The sequence below is a fragment of the Nycticebus coucang genome, chromosome 8 (genome assembly GCF_027406575.1).
Source record: "Nycticebus coucang isolate mNycCou1 chromosome 8, mNycCou1.pri, whole genome shotgun sequence".
NCBI lineage: Eukaryota > Metazoa > Chordata > Mammalia > Primates > Lorisidae > Nycticebus > Nycticebus coucang.
The window spans coordinates 135,985,741-136,006,761 of record NC_069787.1 but is presented as its reverse complement, the minus strand read 5'-3'; the positions used below and the strand labels follow the sequence as shown (position 1 = coordinate 136,006,761).

Sequence of the window (21,021 nt, the reverse complement as noted above, 5' to 3'; positions counted from 1 at the left end):
TATCATTTGGGGTTTTCAGGGTCAATTTTTCCAAGCTGGACATTTACAATTTAATTACAGGAGCATGGTGGGGAAGATCAGGCTCTACGCAACCCACACGTGTCTGACCTATGAGAGCTGCATACTTTTCCATCAAAAATGGGACTAAGTAAAACAAAGCTGTAACCTTGGGTTTCACACAGTCAAGTCACAGCTCTGTCACTTAATAGCTGTATAAAAATGAGCAGGTTACTCAGGTTCTCTAAGATTATTTTTCTCCCATGTACTGTGGGGGAAAAAATAATACATAGCCCAGCACAGGGGCTCATCCACTCAGGGAGCTGAGGCAGGAGGGTGGCGAGTGCCCAGGAGAGGGATGCTGTCCTGAGCTGTGTTGGGGCAACCACCCTGCAGCCTGGGAGCAGAGTGAGATTCTGCCTCCTAAAAGGCCCAAACCTCCCAAACCCCTAAATGTACCTCATTACCCCGTAGCACAATTCTGAGGACTAAACAAGAATGAACTCAGGGTTTAGCACTGTGCCCAGGGCACATGAAGCAGGCGCCAGCTGCGGCTTATTTTGAGGAGGAGGATGACGGTGACCGCCGTGGTAATGCAGGAGCCTACGCTACAGAAGTGTTAGAGCAGATTTAAGGAAATATACGTAGGTAAAGTTAACTTCTTTCTTCCTGATTCAGCCCTTTGGTTTACTGATTATTTGTTTGAGCCATTCCTCCCATCTGGACAGAAGTTAAGATGATGTGCCTTGTCTAAATTTTCCCACATCCACTGTTTGGTGGTAGAGAAAAAGCATGAGGGCAATAGGGCACCAAAAACCCTTCCAGGGTATTTCTTTCATGCCTTTTTATCTCTTTCTCCATAACAAAAGGAATTGTTAACTAGCTGGCCGTAACTTTTTAGGGCAAATTATTGAACTTGCCTGGCCTCTGTCCTTGTGCGGATAAAAGCATCTTGCAGTAGTCTGGGGCAGCTCTGGGGCTGCCGGCCTGATGTGACAGCTCCTCCTGCCCTCAGGTGGTTAATAACTTCCTGTGTTAGTTTCCTATTGCGTCCACAATGAATCACCACCAAGGGGGTGGCTTAAAGCACCACAAATGTTCTTTCTCACAGTTGTGAGGGTCAGGAGTCCAAACTCAGTTTAATTGGCTAAAGTGAAGATGTCAGTGGGGCTGGTCCCTCCTGGGCTCAGAGGGGAGAACCCACCATTGCCCCTTTCTGGGCTGCAGTGGCCACCAGTCCTGGGCTCATGGTCCCTCCCTGAGGCAAGTCACTGCAGGCTCAACTTCTGCCCTTACATTGCTGTCCCCTCTTCTGCTTCACCCTTACAAAGACACTTGTGAGGGCATCACTGGGTTCCTTGGATAATCCAAAATAATCTCCCAGTTTCAAGGTCCTTAACAAATCTGCAGAATCTGTTTTGCCATATGAAGTGACCTTGACAGGGTCTGAGGGTTAGATATGGACTCTGGGAGACGTTAACCCCACCCACTCACCTGCCTGATGGGCAATCATTGCAGCATTCAAGATCATATAGTTTTACTCTCCAGAAAAAAAAAAAAATCTATTTGGTGTTAAAGATGCTTACTTAGAAAAAGCCCACTGTCGAAATCTGAAACGCTGAGATGGAATGTAATCAGACATTTATATTTCTTTGTAGCACAAACATTCCCATACTAGTTTAAAAATCCCACAGATTTTTTTTATTGGCCTTATTATCTCTTAACTTTGAAGTTTTTTCTCTTTCTTTCTCATTAAATATGAACGAAAGTACCCGATATGTGCAAATGTTATCAATTTGCATACAATAAATTCTGGAAATGATATTTTTGTTGCTATCATCAGCTTTATTATATACTGTATTTTACATTGTTTGGCATTATAGATTTTAGACACAGAGTTATATGTTATATGCTGGCATACAGTGTTATGATAAAGACAATTGTAATTTCTCTCTGACAAGGTATAAAACTATATTTTAATTTGCTTTCTCATAATTTATAACATTTAACTTGGAAACTCCTTTCCTAGCTATATCAACTAAAAATCCATACCATTGAAAGGAGAAAAAGAGAAAGGAATAAGCTGTGTGTTACAACAGACCTGAATTTAGCTGCCAGTGGACAATTATGCTTTACAACAACCAACGCGAAGAAAACTTAGTTAACCCCTTAAAAAACATTATGATTAATATCTTAAATCAAACTAGTCATCACTGTGATCGAATAATCTCCATCAAAACATGGAGATCAATTGGTGTACCCCAGGCTCTCTCATCATAAATATTGCTAATTGTTCATGCTTTAGGCCATAGATGAGTCAAAGTCGCAATGTTGGTTTAAAATCCCCAACTAGCTCTTTTGTGGATGTGGATGTGAGAGAGAAAAAGAGAGCAAGGGAGGTCAGGGTCTCACTATGTTGCCCAGGATGATCCCAAACTCCTGGGCTCCTCCTGTCTCAGTCTCTTGAGTAGCTGGGACTATAAGTGAACGCCACCACACCTGGCTTCCCAAGTAGCTTGCTTATATAGCAAAATTAAAATACCCCAGAACCTCCACAGTTGGCCTCCTCCCCACACTGACCTGACTACTACTACACTGACTACTACTTTGTCCGTAGTTCTCTTATGTAATCTGGCCAGCGTTCTTTGTAGATTGCTTCTTTTTCTTCTTTATCTTGCCTCTTTACGTGCCCTTGCGTGAAACGCCTCTTAGACTGGGATCTCTGTTCTTTTTGTTCTGGAATATACCTAAAATAAAAACATTTTAAATAGCTTCATTTTTGAAAAACTGAATTTAGCTAGTATCTGGGACTTTTTACATTTATTAATTTCTTTTTTTTTGTAGAGACAGAGTCTCACTGTACCGCCCTCAGGTAGAGTGCCGTGGCCTCACACAGCTCACAGCAACCTCTTAACTCTCGGGCTTACGCGATTCTCTTGCCTCAGCCTCCCGAGCAGCTGGGACTACAGGCGCCCGCCACAACGCCCGGCTATTTTTTGGTTGCAGTTTGGCCGGGGCTGGGTTTGAACCCGCCACCCTCGGCATATGGGGCTCGCGCCCTACTCACTGAGCCACAGGCACCGCCCCATACATTTATGATTTTAAAAAAGATTCTAAAGAACATGTTCACTATATTTTCAAGTTAATGCTAGTTAAAATATCAGTTTATAGTTATAGTGTTCATCAAGATATAAAACTTGGTATTTCAAATAAAAATCATTCTTCTCTATTAAAATATATAAACCTGTAGATCATATTTAGTCCTCAAACTCAAGTTGCCCTACACGTCACAGACTGGACACACAGCCCAGGTCACATCAGTACAGCAGGCCCAGCTCCTTGTGGTGTTGCCACCTCCGTGTGTTGACCAGCGTTACAGTCCTTTGGGTAGTCACCTCACAGAAGTTCTCCTGTAATTGCTGTTAGGTAAAAGTCTCAACATGTTTTAAAAGTAAATATTGTATTAAGTTTTGATGCCAAATTTATAATCCTTTATTTTTTAAATTTCAGAATCAAGGCCATGTTGATAGCAAACAGCCTCTCATTCGTTGGAGCTCTCTTGATGGGGTTCTCGAAACTGGGACCATCTCATATACTTATAATCGCAGGAAGAAGCATATCAGGACTCTACTGTGGTAAGTCACACACACGCATCTTTGTCTGAAAATCACTCTAAAGGCAGAGGTGGTGCATGCATGGATGTTTCTGAGCCTATGGTGACATCACGGAGGGAAAGGCACTCGCATACTGGTGGGGCCCAGTCGGGGACGCCTGGGACCTGTGAGTGGGAATTGTGCAATCTGGGTTCCTGCTCACTGCATGACATCATTTCTGGTTGTGTGACTGCAGATAAATTATTTAACTCGGTTTCTTTATCTATTAAAGAACATTATCTCAGGCAAATTTTTAACTCTGACTCTTGGTTTCTTCATGTAACACATTAAGTGGACGATAATCTCTGCCTGGTAGGGGAATTTGAGAGGAGACACATTAAATGCTCAGTGTGGAGTCTGCATCCCGTAAATTGCTGATAAATGCCCTGGTTGTTCTGACTCCTGCAGGCTGTGGGCAGTGGGAGGCTGCGACACCCTTAAGGGCTGCTGTGTGTCCATATATGGAAAGACTTTGCACCCTGAACCCATCTCTTGGACCACATGCTCCAGGCCTCCCATTCTAGACACACCTGTGTGAGGTATTAAAGTGGTGGTGTCCATTGGAAAGAGGAAATCAGACGGACCCAGCCAGAGGAGCTGGGGACAGAGGAGGAACACTCTCGTGAACTTGATGCTGCCTGATGGGAAATCACAGTTTCTCAAACCTCCAGAGACAACTAATTAGCAGGGGTCTAAATAGGGAGGGTCATTCAACCTCAGAAACAACTGTCAAATTGTTAACTTCTGCCAATGAAGCCCTAATTCTGACGGTGCTGGGCTAAGGTTTTAACCCATTTTCACAAACTGAGCTGCCTTTCAAAGCACCAATATCCACTGAGGGTAGGAAGGAATGGTGAGGGCACAGGATTTGTGTGCGAAGTATTTTAATACTTTTACCTGCAGAAAAGACTTCAATTCCATGTGTCTTCAATGACGAGTTGAAGCAAAAGTCTAAAAGCACAAGTTGCTGGGTCAATTAAATCTCTTTTCAGTACTTTCAATGTTAGTACAAATAATTAAAGGTCAGGACAGTTTTATCAAGGTAAAGAGTCTGCCCACACATAGAAGAGCTTTGGATTCAGGTGAATCAAGTCTAGCTGTGCCTCTGAGTGGCCTTAAATATTGAATCAAAGCCTCAGTCTTTCTTCCATAAAACACAGATAAAAACAATATAAAAGAGGTTCAAATTATGATTCACTCTTCTTCCCCACCCCCATTTAAAAAGACACAGTATGAAATAACTGCGAAATACTGAAAAATATTTTTGGCAAAATTGAAAATGAATGCAGTAAACATATTGTGAAACGACACACAACGAGCACAGCCAACTCACTGGCCCATCTCTGACCATCGTCTAAAACTATGTCTGGCCCTGTCATAAGCACTAAAGTTGCTAAAAATTATAGGAAGTGTAATTTGACTTCAGATTCACATGATCTCAGACCTGAGCTTATCCACATGATTTTGCTCTTACAGATGAGTATCGGGTATTACTGAAAGACAGTGCAACTTAGAATGAGATTGATTAAATGTGTTCTTCTTATTTAAGATGAAGAGGCCTCACATTAGAATCACTTGTAAAATTCAGCAGGAATATAGCTGCCATATCAAACATCTACATTTTCATTTGCAATATTAAGAAGAATTTGAAGCACTAAATATATACACAGGGTGGACATAAAGTTTGTGTGCAGAAGGAAGAAAGTTGCCAAAACATCTTCTACACAAAGACCACCCGTTTCCATTTGATAGGCAGGCAATCTGTACAAGGAAGCTTCTGCCTAATCGCATTTCTAAATACTTCAGAAAGTGCCAGACACTGAATAAATTCAGCTTCTCCTGCTGATACTCTCTGACCCTCTTCTGAGTCAGCAGACGGCCACACACCCCACTGCCGACAGAATGAGGTACATTTAAGGAAGCTTCTGAAGGCAGAGTGCCTAATGCTTTTCAATTTTTTTGTACTCCTTTATGCATCAAAAGTCATCCTTCAAATAAAATCTTTTCTGATGCCTAAAACAGCAGAGCCTCTGTAAGGTGACTGACCACCTGACTGACTACCCGAGGGACTGCAGCAAAGTGGTCAGCACACAGAGGCGGTCACCATAAGGAATTAGGCCTACAGTGCTGATACATACATGTGGGAGGTGACCAGTCTATCACAATTAGGTCAACTTAGGAGGTGGACAAAATAAAGAAGTTGGGTTTCTCTAGCTGGACTACTTGGGTTAAGAGTGCTTGAGTTCATTAATCCCTTCCGCATTTCCACACCCCAACCCACCCTGACAGCAACCTTGAGACCCCACACTGTGACATTCAGGCAGGCCGTGTAGCTCTCACACTGGGCAGGGCCCTTCTCATCTCTGCCAAGAGGTTGGCCTCGAAATGGTCTGATTTTCTTTACTCCCATGAACGTAGATTAAGAAAATTATTAAAACATTCTTCATTTTCTTCTCTGAAGACAATCTAAGGTGCTATGATATAAACTAAATATTAACATGGATTTTTTTGACTAAGACGGTGTGATAAAGAGCTGCCAGACACATGACCAGGCATTTCTCTGCACATTTCCAGCTACGACTTCACCTGGGATCATGTCAACAAATATTCTTTGTATAAACTGTGTTTCCATAGCTAGGGACAAAGGCTCCTTCTTCCAAGGAACACAGGAGGGACATGCAGTCAGGATCAACTGTACAAACCATGTTGTCATTCCTGACAGTCCTGGCTACTCTCACTGTCACGTTCATGTTCCCTGCAGGGCTGATTTCGGGCCTGGTTCCCATGTATATTGGTGAAATTGCTCCAGTCTCTCTCAGGGGCGCACTTGGCACTCTGCATCAGCTGGCTGTTGTCACAGGCATTCTCGTGAGCCAGGTAAACACTCCCTGTGCCTTCTCCTGCCCTGACTGTCCACTCTCACTGCAGACCAGTTCTGCCAGTGGCCGTGAGAGCAGCAGACACAGGCCGCTCAGTGCAAAGGTCAACCACTGTCCCTCTACACTTTCCCTGGAACTGTTGGTGGGGTCAGCACTGAAGGTGACCTGGTAACTCAGGTCTCAAAATTCAGGGTCCTCTAAAATTAAATTACCCCATTCAGATTTCAAGAAACAGGAAACCAAGTTCTTGACTGTTTCCTTCATCTCCTCGGGAAACAACGTGTAAGTAATTACCCCCAACAGCTCCTGCCGGCTGGTTCCCCTGTTCTTCTGCCCCGTGGTCTGAGAGGAAGGCCATGGCCCTCCAGGAGCAGTGTGTGAGCCAGGCCAGAAGGGACCACAAAGCTGGTTTTCATCAGAGTAACTGTTCTGTCTGTGAAACCCATTCTACTGAGTTCCAGGTAATCTAAGCAGGAGTTTTCAAACAAAGGCCCAATTTTAATGCAGTATTATTCCATCTGGGTGCCTGGAGACCACAGCCACTTGTGCACCCAATTTTTAAAGAAAAGTTTGGGTGATTCCCATCCTAAACGTCCAATAGGACTTAGTGAAAACCAGCCCAGGAATTCCTTGTAAACAAAAAATGCCTGATTCAGTGAAGTGAGACACAACAGTAGCAGCTCCCATCCCCAGCTCCCTTGAACCAGAGCTATCAGGGTCTCTGTGAAGGAGCCAGCTGCTTTGTGGACAAGTCAGTGCTGAAGGCAGACACAGTGTTCCAGGGAGCTTCTCCCACCCACCTCTCCAGATCGTCGGCCTGGACTTCATCCTGGGCAATTACGAGCTGTGGCACATCCTCCTCGGCCTGTCCGCCGTGCGCGCCGTTCTCCAGTCACTGCTGCTCTTCTTCTGCCCAGAAAGCCCCCGGTATCTGTACATCAAGCTGGACGAGGAAGTCAAGGCAAAGAATAGTGAGTCTGGGGTTCCCTCTGCCTGCAGCAGCGTCAGCCAGTGCAAAGCAGGGTGCATCTTGACTCTCAAACTAGCACCAGAGCCCTCCAAACAAACTCACATAAGAAAAATGTGAGAAGTCACTTTAATGACACCAGCACAAGCCATTTTCCACCCATACGCATTCTCTCCAGTCTAAGCCAGAAGCCCACCGGCGCAATCAGGTGTTTCTAATCTAGAGGGGCCCACCAGCATTACACCTTTACCATGATGAAATCATACTTTTCTTCATCATGAGATGAAGCCTGCTTTTTTTTTTTTTAATCAAAAAGCAAACTTTCTTTTAACAAAAAAGCATTTCCAGCACCTGTGCTATTAATAGAAAGCGGGGGAGGGTAAATGTAGCTCCATTAACATAACAAAAGTAATTTGTTTTGTTTTGACCTGAGTTGTTACAACCTGATCATTTTGGGACACAGGCTTGAAAAGGCTCAGAGGATTTGATGATGTCACCAAAGACATTAATGAGATGAGAAAAGAAAGGGAAGAGACAGCCAGTGAGCAGAAAGTCTCCATAATCGAGCTCTTCACCAACCCCAGCTACCAAAAGCCCATCCTGGTGGGTCTGATGCTGCACGCGGCTCAGCAGTTTTCTGGAATCAATGGGGTAAGTTTCAGACTCCCTGAACTCTCAGAGCAAAATGAACTAAGATACGGGAGGTAACAGGTACAAGCTGAAGTAGCTGAAAGACATTTTAAAATGTTGTCATTGGCTCGGCGCCTGTGGCTCAAGCGGCTAAGGTGCCAGCTACATACACATGAGCTGGCAGGTTTGAATCCAGCCCAGACCTGCCAAACAACAATGACGGCTGCAACCAAAAAATAGCCGGGCATTGTGGCAGGTGCCTATGGTCCCACCTACTTGGGAGGCTGGGGCAGGAGAATAGCTTGAGCCCAGGATTTAGAGGTTGCTGTGAGCTGTGATGTCATGGCGCTCTACCCAGGGCGACAGCTTAGGCTCTTGAAAAAAAATAAATAAAAATAAAATGTTGTCATCATATGTCTTACTACTACATATTCTGAGTATTAATTTTCTTTTGTTTTTTGTTTCATCTTTCTAATACTAGTTTGCATTTTTTTAATGTCAAATATCAATGGTACTATATGTCCATTAATATGAAAGTAAAAGGCAAAAGTCATAATTAATATAAGGAGGGAAAAGAGAATAAAATAATTATACTCCCCAAACTAAATTGCAAGAGGCTTCCAGAGTTAAGTATTGAATAGCCCTAGAGTGACAAAAAGGAACCCATGGTTCCCTTTACCTATTTAATAGCCACGTACAAAGAAAAGTTTCCTGCCCTCCAAGAAACTCTCACTCCATTGAGGGAAGCAGCACACAAAATAAACAGTAACGCAAACTGTCACAGTATTGGTGAGTGAGGGTATAGTTAAACAGTAAGACATGGAGAAACATACTGAGTATTCAACTAATGAGCTTTTAGGGTTTGAATTGAAACCCCTGCACCATGCAGTCTGAAATGGTTCCATTGGCAATTAGCTACTGGAAGAAAAATTGAGCATTTGTTTAGGGAATGAGATTTTAAACAATTACTTATCCCCTTTCATTACTGTTAAAAATTTAAGTTGGGATCCTGCTATCCCAAAACCACAAGAGATACTTTGAGGGTGATCCAGGGATGGACATACATTTGGGGGAGGCGGAGAAAGTAATCCCCATCAGTTAAAGCAAACAAGCCTGGAACTGCTCTCAACAAGCTCTGTTGTCCTTTCAGAGTGGCTGACATTCTTTCTTACTAAAATTCTGGGTGTCTTTGGGGCTCAGACACCAAATTCACATCCCTTTTATATCCAAAGGCACGATACTTAATCTTCTCTGAACCTCTGATCAGCTTCTATCCCAACATAATGTAGAGAGGCATCCAGAAAATGTTGAAACTGAGCCTGGGGGGCAGGCCAAAGGGGCAGGACTACATGTGCTGTGAGCTGTGACCCACTGCTCCCTGACCCTCTGCACAGCCCCCTGCATCAGTCCCGTCTGCAGGACGATGTGTGCTGGGACCACTGCTCCCTGACCCTCTGCACAGCCCCCTGCATCAGTCCTGTCTGGAGGACAGTGTGGCCTGTGACCCACTGCTCCCTGACCCTCTGGACAGCCCACTGCATCAGTGCTGTCTGCAGGACAGTGGTCTGTGACCCACTCTCACTGACCCTCTGCTCAGCTCCCTGCATCAGTCCCATCTGGAGGACAGTGTGGCCTGTGACCCACTGCTCCATGACCCTCTGCACAGCCCCCTGCATCAGTCCTGTCTGCAGGACAGTGTGGCCTGTGACCCATTGCTCCCTGACTCTCTGCACATCCCACTGCAACAGTCCCGTCTGCAGGATGATGTGTGCTGGAACCCACAACTCCCTGACCCTCTGCTCAGCCCCTTGCATTAGTCCTGTCTACAGGAAGAGATGCCTGCAACAGGACAGGTTAGGTGGAGAAGAAATGACAAGAGTATTAGAGACAACCAGATGACCTTGGAGACTGTCATAAGTATTAAACCATAACTAAATTTAAAAAGGCTATTTGGGAGGTTGGGAGCCAGATTTCCCTTGCTGCCAAGACCAGTGAAAATTTTTGGATTAAATACAGTAGCAGCCAGAACTCTTGTACTCATTGTGAAATTACAAAATTGTCATAACTTCCTTGGAAAACTGGCAATTATCTGTCCAAGCTGAGCATACGAGGTCTGATAGTTAAGTTCAGAAACTCATTGAAGGAAAAGTGTTACAGGCCTCATTGCTTAATATTACTGTGGTCACCTTCAAAGTATTCCCCTTGGAAAGCTGTGCTGTACAGTGAAAGCTCTGATAGTCATTCCAGAACATAAGAGTTCCAAAATTGCTTTGAAGGGTGGATGAGGCGCTGGCCTCAGGGCACAGCTTCCCAAGGGGAGCACTTCGAGGTGACCACAGTGATATTCAGCAAGGAGGCATGTAGCAGTCTTTCTGGGATGAGCTCGCAAACTTAATTGTCAGCAATTGGTGTGCACATGCGGTGGCCCAGCAGCTCTATCCCAGGTGTGAATGCTTACAGGCTTCATGACAGGAATGAGCCACCATGTTCACAGCAACACTGCCCAAAGCAGCTCCCTGCTGTAAATACCGTGAGTGCTGGCGTGCACACTGCGGTAACGGGTACGACGGGATACTCTGCAGTGATGATGATGAACCATCACAAATACACACAGTCAGGTGGCCCTCACAGAGAAGCTAGACTCAAACGATACACAGGATGCCGTCCATTTACATCAAGTACAATAAGGTAAAACTTGTGATGTCAGAAGTTAGGAGAGAAGTTTCCTTAGAATACAGGGACACATGGGTGTTTCTGGAAGACAGGAAATCATTTATTTCTCCAAGTGGGTGCTGCTTACACAGGCTGTTCAGTTTGTGAAAATTAATTGAGCTACCATTATATGTGTTAGTTTTTGTATGTGTATTTTAACAAAAAGTTTAACGTTTTTTAAAACAAAAGAAAATGTACTAGCAGAGTTTTCAGCTATACATAAAGGAATCGGAAGCTTTAAATGCTGAAGGGAGACCTGGACACGGAGGGTGGAGAAGGTCGTTGAGACTTTCTGGGGACCATAGCTCCATAGCAAAAGCTAAAATAAACAACCTAAAATATTTCCTGCTTTAAAACCATCAGTGCTGGGCTTCTTGATTAAGGCCGAATTGTTTTTACTTTACAGATCTTCTACTATTCAACCAGCATTTTTCAGGAGGCTGGAATTAGCCAACCTGTTTATGCAACCATTGGAGTTGGTGTAGTCAACACTGTCTTCACTGCTGCCTCTGTGAGTAAATACCATAAATAAATGTACTGCCTGTTCCTTGGTCCAGAGGTGAGGGGCAAAGTTTGTAGTCTAAAAGATCGATGGCTTGCTGTCCACGTGCACTGGGTGTGCAGAAGCAGATCATGGGAAGAGTCCCCTCTGAATAAGCAGCCACCACCTTAGATTAGGACAGCTGAGAAGGGGGATCGCGGCTCCCCACTGAAATCTCACCCAGTCACCCGCTCGTGTATAATGGCTCACTAGGGAGTACAAGGACGTCCTCCTTGTGCAAATCTCAGCACTTACACAGCTTGTCATTTCTACCAATGCTGGACAGTCTACTCAGATTCATCTCCTTCCATGGTTGAAATTCTTTTTTTTCAATCCCTATGTCTTAGGGAAAACACCTTTAAAAAAAAGGCCTTGACAGCAGACATTTCAGCATCTAAGACTCAGCAAATTCCTATCCTATCAGGACACTGGGCAGACTTCTGGGTTGTTCACAGTGCCATGGCTCAGGATGATGTGTGGGACAAGCTGTGTTAGGAGAGGGGCCCAGGGCACAGGCCCAGAAATGCTGCCGTGTTTCCATGGAAGGCTGTACATGCTCATAAAACCAATGTCTCATACAAGGAATTACTCAGGGTCTCGACAACAGTCATGTTGAATATAATAATTTAAGAAATAAAGTAAACAACAACAGGGACAGAACTTCCCAGGGAATGTAATTCACTCTGAAATGAGAGTAATTGAGCTGATTTTTATCTTTGAACATGGGATGTTCAAAAATCTGTTTTTCAATTTTGGTCTCAATACTATACTCAACACATTTTATAATAGTTACTTGTTTTTCATTTTCTACACATGAATTCTTAACTATTACCTTAGAGTGGTCAATAAATTACAGCCTGGCTGTCCAGATCAAAGACAGGTTTGTTCAGGGCACATTAAACAGTGCTGGACATTGGAAAGAGTCAGAAGAGCAGATAACAGCAGATAACAGGGGCCCTGGAGATAAGGCCTGTTCCAACCAAAGAAACTGAATCAGAAATCAGTCAAGGCCTATTTCTGAAATGCAATCCAAGGGACTGTTCACCCTTTTGTCTCCTGAAATGATGTTTACAAATGCTACTTCAACAAATTTTTATAATACAAGGACTATTATTAAAACATTTTGTATGTACCAGGATTTGCTGTATAAAACATCAAGTTTTCACGACTGAGTAGGCCAAATCCTGAGAAAGTTTCTGCCGAATTTTCTTTTTGCACTTTGCCTCCAACACCACTGGTGTGAAAGGAGATGTTATATTTAAGACAGTGTCTTAATATCTTGAATATATCTTCTTTGGAGTTCATCCTTTTATTCTATGAAAATTTTTTGAAAAGATGAGCGACATAATTCAAAAAAAAAAGTTTTAGTCATTAAGTCTCCAGAACTACAGATAACATTTCAAATTTATATTATGTTTATTTTTGTAAATTTTTTTAAAGTTAAAAAAGTTAAAAAAAAAATAAAGTACAAAAAGGATAGTCCCTCAGTCACCCAGCTTCTCTCCCCAAAATTAGTTGACATTACCAAATTCCGTGTGTCCTTTCAAATAAAAATATGCAAATAGGGATATGAACGGAATATATCAATGTTTTACCAACTTAGAAGCCTAATCAATCGATTTTTTCTGAATGCATGTTTGGGAAAACAGACTTTCCTGGCTCCACCCTGAATCACATCCATATTACATATTCTCTCCTGCACTGCTCGGCTGACAGAAAACAGCCCATTATCTTGAAGGACAGAACAAAATAGGGGAAGCAGAGAGGGGTGTTGGGAGGCAGGCTGAGTCTGGGGCGAGGCAGTGGCTGACAACTCCCGGGGGACCAGGATTTGAGTGGTGCACACTGGACAAAGATCTCTCCTGGCACACTCACCCTGTGTGCACATGCAGCTTCCAAAAGCGTTTGGCTCAATTTTCAAGTCATGCAGTTTTAGAATTTACCATCTAGTAACAATTTTTCCCCAACAGATTTAGTAAGAGCCCTTATCCTTAAAGAAATGTTTCTGTTTTCTTGGTAGCTTCAGATAGTGTCATCAAGCAAGTTTTGAAAGTCATAATTAAAAAGTGAAAATACAAGGCCAAGAGAAGTGGCTCATGCCTGTAATCCCAGTACTCTGGGAGGCCGAGGCTGGTGTATTGCCTGAGGTCACAGACTCAAGACCAAACTGAGCCAGAGTAAGAACACGACTCTAAAAATAGCGGGCACCTATAGTCCCAGCTACTCAGGAGGCTGAGGCGAGAGAATCACTTGAGCCCAAGAGTTATAGGTTGTTGTGAGCTGTGATGCCATGGCACTCTACCCGGGGCAACAGAGTGAGACTCTGTCTCAAAAAAAGAAAAGCAAGTCAAAACATAGAGGGAAACTTTACAAAATTGAGCAAGGCTTACTTTTTCCTACTTCTTTCTCAATTAGTAAATGTGCATTCCATAATAAGCATACCATCCTGTCTGAAGTGATCAGGTACTCTGGTGTGGACACCAGGTGAAAGGGGCTTTCATGTTCAGAGCCGGAGCTCACTACACACACGTATGGTTTGCTACTGGTTTGCTGATAGATTGATAAGTCTGGCCAATTTCCTCTCCAAGGTGAGAAATTATGACAAGTAGATAGGGAAGGAGTGACTCATCAGCCTTGGCCGTGTTCCAAGCATCCAGGACAGTCTACTCAACAGACCTGGCTGTGGCCAGCTCTGATCTGCACTGCTGGTGCAAAGGTCCACACACTAAGGAAGCTGTCTCCTCAGCTAGGGTAAGAAAGCAATTTAACCCTTAGCTTTAAAGTTTTATCTTTTTGAATGAATAGCTCACTTACTCCCAGCACCAGGTACTTAAGCATATCAGAAAAATGCAGATCTAACCATTTGGTACAAAGATCAAACTCCATGTGTCTCCAGGCGGGGTGGTCATGACAGGGCTTTACTAAGCAATGAGGACATAGGAGGGGACAGTTGTGGCTAGGACAGCTGCACACCTCAGGTGTCAGTGGGTGTCGTTGCTGCCCAGAGCCCAGAATTAGAACTCAGGGTGATTATCAGAACAGAGATTAATGCCATTGTTAATGTAAACCCTCACACTGTTAGTGCACAGGACATCCATGGGAGGCTCCAGGGTGGTCCCTGGCTATTGGGCATCCCCAGAGTAGCCTGCTCAAGTCCATGGGACCGAGCCGGGCAGCCCACCTGGGCCTGCGCACCCCACCTCGTCCTCACACTGTGAAGCCGCCTCCTACCTGTAAATCAAAACAGCTCGGTTGGCAGCATCAGTGATTTCTGTACAACGTGGCTGTTCCGCGCCGTGACACCTGTCCGTCTGCAGGTGCTCCTGGTGGAGAAGGCGGGGCGCCGCTCGCTGTTCCTGGCCGGCATGGGCGGCATGTGCTTCTGCGCCGTCTTTATGTCAGTGGGGCTCGTGCTGCTGGTGAGTTTGCCTCCCGGCTGAGGCTTTGGGTTCTTTGGGCTCCAGTTTAAGTCAGTTTGTATCAAAACGTTTGAGACTAGCTCATGCAGGAAAGCTAGAGGAACAGCGTCTCATTCCAAGAAGACGCGCAGAGACAGGAGGGACTCGGTTCTTGGGTGTAAAGGCTGCAGGTCAGCGTGTGAATGGGCAGTCGTCCCGGGAGGCGGCGCCCCAGCCCTGGCCCTGCCGTGTCGCGCTGTCATAGACCCTGTCCCCGGCCCGCGTCCTCCTCTGGGATGGGGGTGGGGGGTGGGGGGTCGCTCTTGTCTGGGCCATGGGAGTGAGACTCGGTCGCTGCGTCCTTGCCCTGCTTCTTTCACAGGGAAAGAGCGGGGGGGGGGGGGCGTTCTGCGTCCTAACCCAGGGGTTCCCCAACACAGCTCCAGAATCACTATCTCACTCCTGCCTGGCCTGGGCAGGGAAGAGCTGCGGCCGCGCCTGGCCGGCGGGGAGGCCCGGGCGGCAGGTGCGCGGGCGGTGACCTTACCCCCTCCGCTTCTGCCCGGTGTTTCCCTCAGGAGAAGTTCCCGTGGATGAGCTACGTGAGCATGGTGGCCATCTTCCTCTTCGTGAGCTTCTTCGAAATCGGGCCCGGCCCCATCCCCTGGTTCATGGTGGCCGAGTTCTTCAGCCAGGGCCCGCGCCCCGCCGCCTTAGCGGTCGCCGCCTTCAGCAACTGGGCCTGCAACTTCATGGTCGCGATGTTCTTCCCGTACCTGGCGGTGAGGCTGGGCTGCGAGCTTGGGGCTGGAGATGAAACCTTAGCCACGTGCATAAGCGGCAGGACGGAGTCTATTGATGGGAAGATTGAGGAGCCCCCACAGTGGAGGGGGTCCACGAGGGAGTCCCACCCCACCCCCCAGTCTCAGGCTTCTGCCGCTTTTCCCATCCCGTGGGCCGGGGGCCTTGGGGAAGTATGTCACAATTGGGCAGAAGTCTGTGAGCAAAAATAATTCTGAAATAACCCTAAAATTAGCACAGAAATGCAGTCCTTGCAGTTTAATGCATTCTTGCAGCTTTTGCCCCCAGCAAGGAATTAGGTCGTGTGCCCCCTATTCCAGAAGGGCAGCCTGTTTGTGCCTAGCTGAGGGTCTGTGAGGAACCTGATTGCCGAGCTCACCCAGGCCTAGAAAATGGGTGTCCCTGCACCAGGGAACCTGTTTTGCTGACACCACACAGGCTCCGGGTGACCGGTCTCTGTGCTTTTCCTCAGGACTTATGCGGCCCTTACATCTTCTTCTTCTTTGCTGGAGTGGTCCTGGTCTTCACCCTGTTCACGTTTTTTAGAGTTCCAGAAACCAAAGGAAAGTCTTTTGAGGAAATCGCTGCAGAATTCCAAAGGAGAAGTGGCTCAGCTGAAAGGCCAGAAGCTGCTGTAGAAATGAAATTCCTGGGAGCTTCTGAGACTGTGTAAAGATCTGCTCTTGAGGTGGCCAGAAACAGACAGGGAACCATGTTTTTATGTACATGCCTTGAACTATTGTTTATTTTCTAAAGAGTTTTTATAGGCTCGGACCAGAAATGTCATCAACTATTACCAAAGAAAGTATTTTTTTTTAGTTAGAGAATCCATTTTTGATGGTAAGACTATGTACTTAAGTAAAACAAAAAAGCTAGCTCATTTTGTTACATTACATTAGCTAAAGAGCAAGTGTCTGGATATAGTGGCTCATGCCTGTAATCCCAGCACTCTGGCAGGTGGAGTGGGGAGGACTGCCTGAGCTCAGGAGTCTGAGACCAGCCTGAGCAAGAGAGAGACCCTGTATACTAAAAATAGAAAAATTAGCCGGGTATTGTGGTGAGTGCCTATGGTCCCAGCTACTCAGGAGGCTGAGGCAGGAGGATCACTTGAGCCCTGGAGTTTGAGGCTATTGTGAGCTATGATGAGTCCACTGTACTCCAGCACAGTTGACAGCAAGACCCTGTCTCAAGAAGAAGGGAGCGAAGAATATATTCTCATATTCCCAGCTCCATTACGTACAGCAAGTTTCTCCTGAAACTGAGGAAGTTTCATCAGCACATTAGTAGAACCCTGAAGATACAACTAACATTTACATGTTTATGATTAAATTGGAACATTCTTACGTACAGATCTTACACTAAAGAAGGCTTGGCTGGGGGAAGTAAAATCAGTGCTGAAATTGACAGTTACTCCATTTCTCTCAGCTTTTTCTTGAGTACTAGAATATTTATTTTGTTTAAATTTTTATATTTTTTCTGTATTTTTATGTGGAATAGTTTATTGAGTATATTAAAATATGTTTACAGAGAAAATCTTGTATTTTTGGTAGCCTTACCAAAATCTTTTAGTACTCAGGAAAAAAAGAAAAAAAAACATTTTAGTTCCTTTGACATCCAAATGGTTTTTCAGGATTACACACCACAGAGGCTTCCCTTGCTCATCCGCCCAGTCCTCAGTCAGTATTAATCTCTGTTATAAAACCAGCTGAATTCCCTGCCAACTCAATCCTTGAGTTGCCTTTTGTTTTGTTTATTAATGGAGCCCAGATAGTTTTCTGTTATAAAATGCAGTCAATCATAAATTAGGCCTTCTGTGTGCAGTGTATTGCCTCAAAGCCCTAATAAGTTAGATCATCTAACTTAGGGAAATTTGAAGTAAAGATTGCTTTATTTTGTTAAAAATATTTTCTGAATTGTTATGTCTCCAAATAAATTGAAAGGTAGGGTTGGGGGATTCCTGAGGGGGTCTTCTGAAACTTGTTAAATGTCAGATTTGATCTGAGTCCCTGTTTAATTTTCCCGCAAAGACTGAGTCTCCTGACCTGAGACAGCTGTCCCCTCCTTCTTGGTCTTAGCCAAATGCAGATTCTGTCAGACCCTTCTATGTCCCTTACTCACATTGCCTGTCACTGTCAACATGTCTTTACCTAGGTGGGCAAATCCTGAATAAACAAATGCTTAAATGGACTGCAGCTTACCGTCAATTTTACAGTTGCAAAAATACAGTTCTGATAGACAACAAAGGATGAGCAGGGAGCTAACAGATCCTCAGGCTGTTTTTTCCCACACAATAGAGCACCTAGTCCATCTTTCCTATGTTTGCTTTAACATACATTGAAGAAAAGCACTTTCTTAAAAAAAGAGAAAAAAGTAGAAAATTTGCTTATATTTATTTATTTTGCTGAAGTTGTTCACATCTATGTAAATTGGCAGCCAAAAAACCTTGAAATCATTTGTTTTTACTTTGAGAGATTTTTTTTTTTTACCCTTGGGCCAATTTGAGATGAACTCTTTTCACTTGGGACTTCAGGATACAGCCAAAGAGATCGGGGATCCTTGTGCTAAACTGAGCTCTGGGCAAAGAGGCAGGGCTCCAAACGGAACAGGAGGCAGAAAATGGGGTGTGCTTTTTGGAATACTGACTGCTTTGGGAAGCCCAGAGCTGTGATGCTGAAGGGTATAAACCCGTAGTGTTTTAGTCCGATCACTACTCCAGACCTCATTTACTAACAGAATATAGTCAAGTTTTAAGAGCCCTGAAGACTACTTTTAAGTTCTTGTTAGCTATGTTGACAGCCCACAAACCGCAGAAATTCAAGGGCTGATGTTTTCTGCCTCAGAGAAATTTACTCACCTTACATTGCTTCCCTTCTGCAGTGTTTTCCTGGCAGAGAAGCACGTCATTGAAAAGAAAGGTTAAGGGGAAATAAGAAGTTGACAGAGCTCTATACAGAAACAAAGAACTAGCTGAATATAATAAAAACTCCAAGGTCTTCAATGGGAGACATCATAATAAATAATAAAATTGGTACCAATTAATTAGGTTTAGTCCCATGGAAATCAGGTTGTGTTTGAACACTTAACTTTCCAAGTACTCTCTCATTTCTGTTTTCATACTTGAACATCCTTACAAATGTGGGCGGGTACAAAGACTGGACTTATTGGCCGAGTTCTTGCCCCACTACGTCCAGCCTTGCCCACTGTCATGACACCCAGGAAAGGCTCTCGCCTGCTTCCTCCTCCCTACTTTCCTCCCCATGATCAGCACCATAGCACTGAGATGTGGTAGGTACCGTCCTCTGCCCTCACGCCCCACTTCAAAGAGCTCACAGTCTAGCAAGGAGTTCAGGAAGACCAGGCATGGGCATCCCCATCATGCCTTTGGCCTTCCAGGAACGTGGCTTTGAGCCCTCTCTTATAAAGTGGGCCCAGTGATCTGACCTACCTCAGAAGGGTGTGAAGATTAAGTGCAAAGTGCCAAACACATTGCCTGGTACAAAGGAGGCTCCAATAAATGTTACCCAGAATTAGTATTCACAGAGATACTGTTAGGATAAGGGATTATCATACATTAGGTAGTTCCAATTTTTTCTTTTGAATAAAAGGAGTTTTATACCTTCAAGACAATGTTTTCTTTTTTATGGCCTGGACAATAGTTCAAAAGATAATATTTTCTTTAAAGAAACAATCTCATAATGAAAAAGGAATGTTAAAAATCAGGGAAGATATTAGGCCATCTAATTCCTAAATCCAAATTTGATATTTCTAAGTAAGGTTTTAAGAGTTTTTATTGTATTTTTAAAAATTGCTTTGCCTAAGTTATGTTATTTTTTAAGGGGTCTATATGTAATATTATAAAATAAAATGTTGTATATCACACTAAGGTAATATAACAGGATTATAAACATAGGACAAGACTAAACTTTGTTGATAATCTTCAATGAGTGCAAAGTGCTGCGTGCCTGTGACTCAGAATATATTCATGAATTACTCTCATAGCTGGCTTAGCTTTCCATATGTAGCAGGTACAGCAGTTCAGGCAATGTCTGGTCTTTACAGGGTCCTAAACAGAGGTGCTACATAAAGTATAAAAAAATATGTAAAGTATTATATATACACAAATACATGTGTAAGTATATAATTTTTCATTACAATTCTATATTAGTGAGCTGGGGAGAAAAGGTTTATTGTCAACCACTCTGATCCATCTGCTGGTGTTTTTATTGCTTTCTAATTTGGTATACATTAAAAAGTATTATTGTGGGCTCGGCATCCATAGCTCAGTGAGTAGAGCGCCAGTCACGTACAGTAAGGCTGGTGGGTTCAAGCCTGGCCCGGGCCTGGTAAGCAACAATGATGGGCATTGTGGTGGGCACCTGTACTCCCAGCTACTTTGGAGGCTGAGGCAAGAGAATCGCTTAAGCCCAAGAGTTTGAGGTTGCTGTGAGCTGTGACACCACAGCACTCTACCAAGGGTGACATAGTAAGACTCTGTCTCAAAAAAAAAAAAGGAAAAAAGAATTATTGTGAAAGGAATCTAGTTTCAGTTAAGAGTATATATACATTACAGTTTTGTGCCAATAAATATATTTCTGAATGCTTAATGTTGCTTTATTTTATGTTTAAAATAACCACGTTTAAAAGTTGACATTGGTTTACTGTATATGCTCATTTCCTTTTCACGGTGTTTTCCTTATTCTCATTTTAGGAATAAAGTATGACGCTCTCTTAAGCCCAAATTTTATTTTTATCTGATAGTTGTTTTGATTATCAGTAGTAGAAAAGGCTAAGTAACCATCTTACTTAGTCTCAGTAGTAGAGGAATGAACCGCACACGTTGATGTCTTTGATGAAATTAAAAGTAATTTAATTAAACGAACATTTAGTTGAGCTTCTGTTATCAACATAATACTTTATTAAAGTTCTGTGAAAACAAAGATCAGAAAATTTGGTCCTAACCCTTATTCACCTTGTTCTCATGAAAGGGATGAGATCTGAAAACAGTTACAGCACCACAAACAGTCAATGAGAGACCAGAAAGATCCGTGAGTCAGTGGTTTTCAGATTTTAAGTTGGCACCTAAAATTTTTCAGCATATATCTAAAAAGCTGCAAAAGATATAATTTTTTAGAATTCAGTATATATGGGCATTAAAAAATTACTATGCTCTATTTATCCAATGGAATTTAAATACTATAGAATTTGTTACTCACCATAAACTATTAAGAAACAAATTAAAATGTACAAGCTTTTTGTATATGATAAACATATATATATATATATATACACATGAACTTTTATATATATCTAAGGTTTTCTTGAACAATTGGAAATTTTACTGAATTCCTTTTTATTATCATGTTTTTTCCTTCTGCCCCAAAGAGTTTTATCCTACAGTAATGCTGTAAAATATTTTGTGATCCTTCTATCACAGATTTCTGCA

At 43.6% G+C, this 21,021-nt stretch overlaps 1 protein-coding gene across 1 annotated transcript in view; it reads left to right on the top strand.

Moving 5' to 3' along the window:
- SLC2A2 (solute carrier family 2 member 2) overlaps window positions 1–20,182 on the top strand; it is a 31,899-nt gene extending 11,717 nt beyond the window's left edge. The window contains exons 4-11 of the mRNA XM_053599725.1: window positions 3,508–3,632; window positions 6,412–6,527; window positions 7,338–7,500; window positions 7,960–8,147; window positions 11,245–11,349; window positions 14,697–14,798; window positions 15,356–15,559; window positions 16,051–20,182. Coding sequence (XP_053455700.1) covers window positions 3,508–3,632; window positions 6,412–6,527; window positions 7,338–7,500; window positions 7,960–8,147; window positions 11,245–11,349; window positions 14,697–14,798; window positions 15,356–15,559; window positions 16,051–16,251 — 1,204 coding nt within the window. The 3' untranslated portion in view covers window positions 16,252–20,182. The remainder of the gene's footprint in view (window positions 1–3,507; window positions 3,633–6,411; window positions 6,528–7,337; window positions 7,501–7,959; window positions 8,148–11,244; window positions 11,350–14,696; window positions 14,799–15,355; window positions 15,560–16,050) is intronic.
- The last annotated feature ends 839 nt before the right edge of the window (window positions 20,183–21,021 follow it).